This window comes from Pseudophryne corroboree, chromosome 10 (assembly GCF_028390025.1).
Source record: "Pseudophryne corroboree isolate aPseCor3 chromosome 10, aPseCor3.hap2, whole genome shotgun sequence".
NCBI classification, from domain to species: domain Eukaryota; kingdom Metazoa; phylum Chordata; class Amphibia; order Anura; family Myobatrachidae; genus Pseudophryne; species Pseudophryne corroboree.
Genome location: NC_086453.1, coordinates 82,883,084 through 82,892,990, shown reverse-complemented (window position 1 = coordinate 82,892,990; position 9,907 = coordinate 82,883,084). Strand labels below are relative to the sequence as shown.

The window sequence follows — 9,907 nt, the reverse complement described above, 5'->3', positions numbered from 1 at the left end:
AATCAGGAATATTAAACGTGTTTAAATATCTCAATACCCTGATCCAGACTGAAAACAGTTGGTATGTGCAAATCAGGGATTTTCAAATGTCCACGGTTCACAGACGGATCGCCGATCATAGATGGTGGTTATGCTTTGGTTGAGGAATTGAAAAAATAGGATTTTGGTACCTACCGGTAAATCCTTTTCTCGTAGTCCGTAGAGGATGCTGGGGTCCACATTAGTACCATGGGGTATAGACGGGTCCACCAGGAGCCATTGGCACTTTAAGAGTTTAAGAGTGTGGGCTGGCTCCTCCCTCTATGCCCCTCCTACCAGACTCAGTCTAGAAACTGTGCCAGAGGAGACGACATACTTCGAGAGAAGGACTTAACACAGATAGTGGTGAGATTCATACTAGCTCACACATACAAGGCACGTCAAGTCAACTAGCTTGAACTAATCAGCAAACGGCTGAAACATTACTTACCCAGTAACTATGCAGTACGCAACTAACCGAAGTGGTACTGAACCAAATAACATATGCAGGAAAACAAAGCGCTGGGCGGGCGCCCAGCATCCTCTACGGACTACGAGAAAAGGATTTACCGGTAGGTACCAAAATCCTATTTTCTCTAACGTCCTAGAGGATGCTGGGGCCCACATTAGTAACCATGGGGATGTACCAAAGCTCCCAGAACGGGAGGGAGAGTGCGGAGGCTCCTGCAGAACTGATTGACTGAACTTCAGATCATCAGAGGCCAAAGTATCGAACTTGTAGAACCTTGCAAACGTGTTTGACCCAGACCAAGTTGCCGCTCGGCAAAGCTGATTCGCCGAGACACCCCGGGCAGCCGCCCAGGAAGACCCCACAATACGAGTAGAGTGGGCCTTAACAGATTTTGGACACGGCAGTCCTGCCGTAGAATAGGCATGCTGGATAGTGAACCTAATCCAGCGAGAAATAGACTGCTTAGTAGCAGGACACCCAATTTTCTTTGGATCGTATAGGACAAACAAAAAGTCCGACTTCCTGTGACGAGAAGTTCTCTACACATAAATCTTCAGAGCCCTCACGACATCCAAGGACTTTGAAGTAATCGAGGAGTCAGTAGCCACTGGCACCACAATAGGTTGGTTAATATGAAATGCCGACACAACCTTTGGAAGGAACTGCTGATGAGTCTGGAGCTCAGCTCTATCCTCATGGAAGATCAAGTAAGGCTTTTGCATGACAAAGCCCCCAGCTCAGAGACACGCCTAGCAAAAGCTAAGGCCAACAAAGTGACCGCCTTCCATGTAAGAAATTTGAGCTCCACCTCCTGTAGAGGCTCAAACCAATCCGACTGGAGAAACTACAACACCACGTTAAGGTCCCAAGGCGCCGTAGGCGGTACAAAGGGAGGTTGGATATGCAGAACTCCCTTCAAAAAGGTCTGAACCTCAGGGAGGGCAGCCAATTGTTTCTGAAAGAAAATGGACAGGGCTGAAATCTGGACCTTCACAGATCCCAATCTCAGCTCCATATCCACTCCTGCCTGCAGGAAGAGGAGGAAACGTCCCAGTTGAAATTCCACCGCAGGAAACTTCTTGGACTCACACCAAGAGACATATTTCTTCCAAATACGATGGTAATGTGTAGACGTTACCCCTTTCCTAGCCTGTATGAGGGTAGGAATCACTTCTTTCGGAATACCCTTTCAAGCAAGACTCAGACGCTCAACTTCCATGCCGTCAAACGTAACGGCGGTAAGTCTTGCTAGGCGAACGGACCCTGCTGCAGCAGGTCCTCCCGAAGAGGAAGAGGCCTTGGCTCTTCTTGTAGTAGATCCAGAAGGTCCGCGTACCAAGCCCGTCTTGGCCAGTCTGGGGCAATGAGGATCGCTTGAACCCTTGTTCTCCTTATGAGCTTTAGGATTCTTGGGATGAGTGGGAGTGGTGGAAACACGAACACTGACTGGAACACCCACGGAGACACCAGGGCGTCCACCACCACTGCCTGAGGGTCCCTCGACCTGGAACAATAACGCTGAAGCTTCTTGTTGAGACGAGAGGCCATCATGTCTATTTGGGGTAGACCCCAAAGATCTGTTACCTCCTTGAACACCTCCGGATGGAGGCCCCACTCTCCTGGATGGAGATCGTGTCTGCTGAGGAAGTCTGCTTCCCAGTTGTCTACTCCCGGAATGAAGATGGCTAACAGCGCCAACACGTGATTTTCCGTCCAGAGGAGTATTCTTGTGACCTCTGACATCGCCAGTCTGCTCTTCGTTCCGCCCTGTCGGTTTATGTAAGCCACTGTTGTTACGTTGTCCGACTGTACTTGAATGGCCCTGTTTCTTAGAAGAGGGGCCGCCTGAAGAAGACCGTTGTAGACGGCTCTTAGTTCCAGAATGTTGATGGGCAGGCCGGCTTCCAGGCTCGACCATCTTCCTGGAAGGTCGCCTCTTGTAGCACTGTGCTGTCCTCCAACAGAGTTGGTAAGCCCGACTTGAAAAAACGATGAGGAGGCAGACTTTGAAATTCCAGCCTGTATCCCTGAGAGACAATATCCACCACCCAGGGATCCAGGCCGGAGGAGACCCAGACATGACTGAACTGTCTGAGTCTCGCTCCCACTGGCCCCACCAGCGGGCCATCCCATCCACCGTCATGTGGAGGACTTAGGGGTACCTGAAGCAGGCTTTTGTTCTTGGGAACCTGCAGCGGCAGGTTTCTTGGACTTAACCTTACCTCCCCTGAAGAAGGTACTGGATAATTTGGCCTTTCTGGACTTGCTGGACCGAAAGGACTGCTGCGAAGCTGAGGAGAAGGACCTCTTCGGAGCAGGAGCTGCTGAGGGAAGATACGGAGACTTACCCACTGTAGCTGTAGATATCCACGCGTCTAGGGCTTCCCCAAAGAGAGCTTGACCTGTATAGGGCAGCGACTCCACACTTTTCTGGATTCCGCGTTGGCCGACCACTGGCGGATCCACAGTCCCCGATGAGCTGAAACAGACATGGAAGAGATTCCCGCAGCCATGGAACCCAGGTCTTTCATAGATTCTACCATGAAACCTGCAGAATCATGAATGTTGCGTAAATACCATGCAACGTCATCCCTATCCATTGTATCCAAATCCTCCATCAAGGCAGCCAACCACTTCACTATAGCCTTAGCAATCCATGCACTAGCAATAGTGGGACATAATATAATAATAATAATTTTATTTATATAGCGCTCTTTCTCCAATAGGACTCAAGGCGCTTAACAGATACATAGCATAATATAGTACAGAAAATAATGAAGTACATTTTCATAAAATACAGAAGCACGAAGATACTAAAAGGGACACTATGGAAATGCTTGAGTAAACAGGAAAGTCTTGAGTCTACTTTTGAAGGATTCTATTGTTGGGGCCTCTCGCACTGTGCGGGGAAGTGAGTTCCATAGAGTCGGAGCCGCATGACTAAAAGCTCGACCCCCAGATGAATTACGGTAGATTCTAGGTACTGCTAAAAGTCCTTCATCTACAGATCGCAGTAATCGAGTGGGGCAGTATGGGGTCAGAAGCTGTTTCAGGTACCTTGGGCCCTGGTCATGTAATGCTTTGAAACTCAGTAAGCCAATCTTGAAGATGATTCGCCATCTTACAGGCAGCCAGTGAAGGGAGTAGAGGATGGGTGTTATGTGGCTAGAACGGGGCTGGTTGGTTAACAGTCTGGCAGCTGTGTTTTGCACCAGCTGTAAGCGTTGCAATTCTTTTGCTGGGAGACCAAGGTAGAGGGCATTACAGTAGTCTAATCGAGATGAAACAAATGCATGTATGACTTTTGGCATATCATCTGAGGGAATTAAGTGATTGATTCTGGCTATGTTCCTCAGGTGAAAGAATAAGGATTTGATTGTGGCTGATATCTGATGTTTAAGTGTCAAGCCACCATCCAGGACAACGCCAAGATTCCGCACACGATTACTGGTCTGTAATTCTGAATCCCCGAGTGTCATTCCAGTTGGTTGGCTATGCTGCAGTCTTGTCCTTTGATGTTGCGGTCGTATCATAAGGACCTCTGTTTTATCTGGGTTCAGTCACAGCCAACTGGCGCTCATCCACTCCTGTAGCTCAGCTAGACAGCCATTTAGGGTTGCTATTGGGTTATCAGTGCCCGGAGCAAAGGACAAGTACAGTTGTGTATCATCTGCATAGCAGTGGTAGACCAGGCCATGGCGCCTAATTATTTCGCCCAATGGGAGCATGTATACTGCAAAAAGCATGGGGGATAGTATAGAACCTTGTGGGACACCACATGGCAATGGCACTGGTGGTGATGAGTATAATCCAGACGATACTCTCTGTGACCTGCCTGTGAAAAATGATTTGAACCAGCTTAGGACTGTGCCATCCAGACCACAGAAATGTATCAGTCGCACAATCAGAAGCCCATGGTCCATGGTATCAAATGCTGCCGAGAGATCCAGAAGGATTAATATTGAACAGTCACCTCTGTCTCTTGCCATCAGAAGATCATTTAACACACACACCAGGGCTGTTTCAGTGCTATGTCTTCTCCTGAATCCTGATTGAAATGGATCATAAATATCATGGGTTGTCAGGCGGGTTTCCAGTTGATTTGCAACCACTTTCTCAATAACCTTTCCTAGGAAAGGAAGGTTTGATACCGGTCTGTAGTTGGTCATGCAGTCGGGATCTAAATTAGGTTTTTTAAGAAGCGATCTAACAATTGCTTCCTTTAGGGGTCCAGGAAAATTGCCTGTCTGCAAAGAGCATTGAACAATTTTTGCAAAGACAGGACCAATTATATCCATACAACCTATTAGAAGCTTGGTTGAGGCTGGGTCCAGATCACAGATGGTGGGATGCAAAATCCGAGCAATTTCAGCAGTGTCCTTTACATCCACTGGGTCAAAGCTGGTCCATGAAGGCAGGTAGCTTATATTGGCAGGCTTTGTAGTTTGGTATTCTTACCATCTTCATTCTGCTGGAACATCTTGCTGTATTGCTGTTTCCCCTAGCAATAGGGAAGAGTCTTTTTTAAGACTATTATTGAGCAAATAAACATCATCTGCCTCAAGAAGATTGCTTCATCTTGTGACCTACAGGGTTATGCCAAACATAGCCCCGTCCTCCGGCTGTCCAGGGAAGCACCTAACGTCTCCAAGTACCGCCTTCCGCCAATATAGCCCCTGAAGCAGTGTACACTGATTTCAGAGTATTATCAATTTTTCTATCTGCCGGCTCCTTTAAGGCTAGAGATCCCGGTACCAGTAAAACCACCTTTTTTGAGAGTCTAGATACAGATGCGTCAACAATTGGCGGGTTTTACCACTTTTTCCTGTCCTCCTCAGGGAAAGGAAAAGCTACCAAAATCCTCTTAGGGATCTGAAACTTCTTTTCAGGATTCACCCAGGCCTTTTCAAATATAGCATTCAGCTCTTTTGACGCAGGGAAGGTTAGCGAGGCTTTCTTGTTTTCCGTGAAGAAAGCCTCCTCAACCTGCTCAGGTGTGGTATCATTAACATATAACATATCCCCGATAGCCTCTATCAACAACTGCACCCCCCTTGCAAGAGATGCGGACCCCCGCAATACATCCCCATCACCATCTGTAGTGTCAGAATCGGTATCCGTCTCATCTTGTGTTACCTGCACAAGAGAACGCTTGTGGGGGTATATAGAGGGGTGACCTGAGGTACCTGACAAGGGCCACACAGCCATAGAGGACTGCAATACCTGGGTTGCCGACTCAGTACTGGTAACCCTGTCAGAAATCTGAGTAATCCAAGTCCTGATAGAGGAAAACCACTCTGGTTCCCTTGCTGGAATCTGTGCTAAACCAGTGCTAACCTGATTACATGGAATGGGTTCATCCTGGGAGGATAAATCCTCTGCAGCATATGACACTGTATCCCTGGACATTGCTGCTGGTGACCACCAAACACACACCACACACACACAGGATGGGGTAAGACAGAGTTTCCCCCCAAGAATGGCAAGAGAGAGACAGAGATTGGAGCCAACCCACACCAGCGCTTAACAACAGGAGAAAACCCCCTTACCAGTGCTGACTTGTGCACCTTAATAGGACACTCAGTCAAACAATTAGCCTCCCCTCCCTTCTACAACCCCCTGGTACCGTTACAGTAATCTGTAGCTGCTGTGGAGGGACCAGGATCTTCCTTCAGCAAACAGCATGCAGGAAAATGGCGCTGGAACACTGCAGGGTCCGCTCTGAGGAGAAGCTCCGCCCCCTACATGGCGCTGTCTTCCCGCTCATCTGAGTTTGAAAATGGTCTGAGGAGTTGTGCTGGCTGGGATCCCTGGGGCCCGACAGGCTTGCTGACCAATTGTGAGGGGTAGGCGCTGGCCCAGGGCGCCCCTCACAGCGCCGCACAGTGTGCCTCTGGAACCATCCTGGAGCGTGGTTAATACCGCGCTCCAACCCCTATTGTCGCCATCTTCACACCAGCCCCCCACTTGCTAGGGGGGGTCGGTGACTAACTCACCACTTGCTTCAGCTCTGTAAGGGGTCGGCGGCATGCTGCTGGGGTGAGCGGTTCCCCTGCGGCGGAGACCGATCAGCCCCTCTGGAGCTCAGTGTCCAGTCAGCGGAGTCAGTGGCTCAGACCCCGCAGGGCAGACACTGCTCCCCCCCTTAGTCCCACGCTGCAGGGAGGCTGTTGCCAGCAGCCTCCCTGTAAAATAAAAAAACTCTAAAACTAAACTTTATTAGGAAGGCTCAGGAGAGCTCCCTAGCTGTGACCGGCTCCTCCGGGCACATTTTCTAAACTGAGTCTGGTAGGAGGGGCATAGAGGGAGGAGCCAGCCCACACTCTTAAAGTGCCAATGGCTCCTGGTGGACCCGTCTATACCTCATGGTACTAATGTGGACCCCAGCATCCTCTAGGACGTTAGAGAAAACAGAGCTCAGATGTATGTAGAGCCTATGTATGAAACACACATGATAACATGACGCCTGACTGCAGCAATATAGGTAAAGCGCTGAAATAACAATAAAGGACCTTGCACAAGGCAGACATGGCAAAGCAGAAATAGAATATTTAACTCAGCAGCCATGCACCAATGATGTTAAATCTACTGTGCGTTGTGTACTATTTCTTTATTACTATTTTCTTTCAGCCCCTCCATTCTAATTTACACTTGGCACTTCTGCTCCTGAGAAGACGCCACACAGCGATGGATAGGCCACCATCTATATACCAAAGTGCCTGCAGTGCGCCACACACAACCATTATAACCATAGAGAAGCGTGGGTAGGGCGGTCCAGTCGCCATGGCAACACCCCAGCACGCTTGTCACTGGGGCGGAAGTGACGTAGGATTTGCGGAAGTTTTGGAGTGGTTGGTCATGGAGTCAGATGCTTACAAGGTGAGCTCTTCGCTCCGGTCTCCGTACACCGGTAACAGCGGGACCCGGGGTGTGTGGGGGGTGTTCTGCTGCGTACGGGATTCGGTATAGAATGGCATCACTTTGTCCGGAGCAGGGAGGCAGTGCTTACAGCTGCCGTTAGGTGGCGCTGCCATTAGGAATCAGGTGACCTGGTGTCTTGTGATTGCTGCTGCCTTGTGCTGTGTGTGTACTGGTGTTGTGTATAGTAATAGAAGATGCCCATACACTCTGCTGTATCCATCCCGGGGGTGCTCTGCAGAGAGCTGCTTCTTCAGTGAAATACATTGGGAGTTCCCAATATGATTTAGGAATAATATAGTTGACTTAAGCAAAGGTATATTCCCAAAAAATACACTCTTAAGATGGGGTTTGGAAAGTCCACTTAAGCTGGGGATGCTTCAGCTATTATGGGCACAATACACTGATTAGGGAGCTGTATCTCAGCAATGACTTCCATGCAATTTTCCTGCAATCTGGCCGGGAGCTTCCCAGGAGGCCTGCAATTGCGATTTCATACTTGAGTGTATTTTTACATGTGATTTATCTCAGGCAATCTAATGTTATTAAACCTATTTCTCTAACGTCCTAAGTGGATGCTGGGGACTCCGTAAGGACCATGGGGATTAGCGGCTCCGCAGGAGACTGGGCACAACTATAAAGAAAGCTTTTAGACTACTGGTGTGCACTGGCTCCTCCCACTAAGACCCTCCTCCAGACTTCAGTTAGATTCTTGTGCCCGGCTGAGCTGGATGCACACTAGGGGCTCTCCTGAGCACCTAGAAAGAAAGTATATTTAGGTTTTTTATTTTACAGTGAGATCTGCTGGCAACAGACTCACTGCAGCGAGGGACTAAGGGGAGAAGAAGCGAACCTACCTAACAGGTGGTAGTTTGGGCTTCTTAGGCTACTGGACACCATTAGCTCCAGAGGGATCGACCGCAGGACCCGACCTTGGTGTTCGTTCCCGGAGCCGCGCCGCCGTCCCCCTTACAGAGCCAGAAGCAACGAAGAGGTCCGGAAAATCGGCGGCAGAAGACTTCGGTCTTCACCAAGTTAGCGCACAGCACTGCAGCTGTGCGCCATTGCTCCTCATGTACACCTCACACTTCGGTCACTGATGGGTGCAGGGCGCTGGGAAGGGGGCGCCCTGAGGGCAATATATGACACCTTGGCTGGCAAATATACATCATATATAGTCCTAGAGGCTATATAGATGTAAAATTACCCCTGCCAGTATTCCAGAAAAAGCGGGAGAAAGTCCGCCGAAAAGGGGGCGGGGCTTCTCCCTCAGCACACTGGCGCCATTTTTCCCTCACAGCTCCGCTGGAAGGAAGCTCCCTGGCTCTCCCCTGCAGTCTGAACGCTACAGAAGGGTAAAAAAGAGAGGGGGGGGCACTAAATTTAGGCGCAGTATAGATAATATATATATATATATATATATATATATATATAATATATAAAAAAGCAGCTATAAGGGAAAACACTCATTGATAGTGGGATCCCAGTGTTATATAGCGCTCTGGTGTGTGCTGGCATACTCTCTCTCTGTCTCCCCAAAGGGCTTTGTGGGGTCCTGTCCTCTGTCAGAGCATTCCCTGTGTGTTTGCGGTGTGTCGGTACGGCTGTGTCGACATGTTTGATGAGGAGGCTTATGTGGAGGCGGAGCAGATGCCTGTAAATGTGATGTCACCCCCTGCGGGGTCGACACCTGAGTGGATGGTGCTGTGAAGGAATTACGTAATAGTGTCGACTCCTTACATAAAAGGTTTGACGACATACCAAATGTGGGACAGCCGGCTTCTCAGCCTGTGTCTGCCCAGGCGTCTCAAAAGCCATCAGGGGCTCTAAAACGCCCGCTACCTCAGATGGTTGACACAGATGTCGACACGGATACTGACTCCAGTGTCGACAACGAGGAGAATAATGTAACTTCCAGTAGGGCCACACGTTACATGATTGAGGCAATGAAAAATGTGTTGCACATTTCTGATGTTACCCCCGGTACCACAAAAAAGGGTATAATGTTTGGAGAGAAAAAACTACCAGTAGCTTTTCCTCCATCTGAAGAGTTAAATGAAGTGTGTGAAGAAGCGTGGGCTTCCCCTGATAAAAAGCTGGTAATTTCTAAGAGGTTACTAATGGCGTACCCTTTCCCGCCAGAGGATAGGTCACGCTGGGAAACATCCCCTAGGGTGGATAAAGCGCTCACACGCTTGTCAAAGAAGGTGGCACTACCGTCTCCGGATACGGCCGCCCTGAAGGAATCTGCTGATAGAAAGCAGGAGGCTATCCTGAAATCTATATATACACACACAGGTGTTATATTGAGACCGGCTATAGCTTCAGCCTGGATGTGCAGTGCTGCTGCTGCGTGGTCAGATTCCCTGTCAGAAAATATAGATACCCTAGACAGGGACACTATTTTGCTAAACGTAGAGCATATAAAAGACGCACTTTTATACATGAGGGATGCACAGAGGGATATTTGCCGGCTGGCATCCAAAATTAGTGCAATGT

At 49.0% G+C, this 9,907-nt stretch overlaps 1 protein-coding gene across 3 annotated transcripts in view; it reads left to right on the top strand.

The window, feature by feature from the left end:
* The first annotated feature begins 7,266 nt into the window (after positions 1-7,266).
* TBC1D17 (TBC1 domain family member 17) overlaps positions 7,267-9,907 on the top strand; it is a 125,835-nt gene continuing 123,194 nt past the window's right edge. For 2 of the 3 annotated variants that reach the window (XM_063942546.1, XM_063942545.1), the window contains exon 1: positions 7,267-7,369. In XM_063942546.1, coding sequence (XP_063798616.1) covers positions 7,274-7,369 — 96 coding nt within the window. In that variant the 5' untranslated portion in view covers positions 7,267-7,273. Of the gene's footprint in view, positions 7,370-7,408; positions 7,535-9,907 lie in introns of those variants that run through there. The other variant, XM_063942547.1, reaches the window with a different exon arrangement.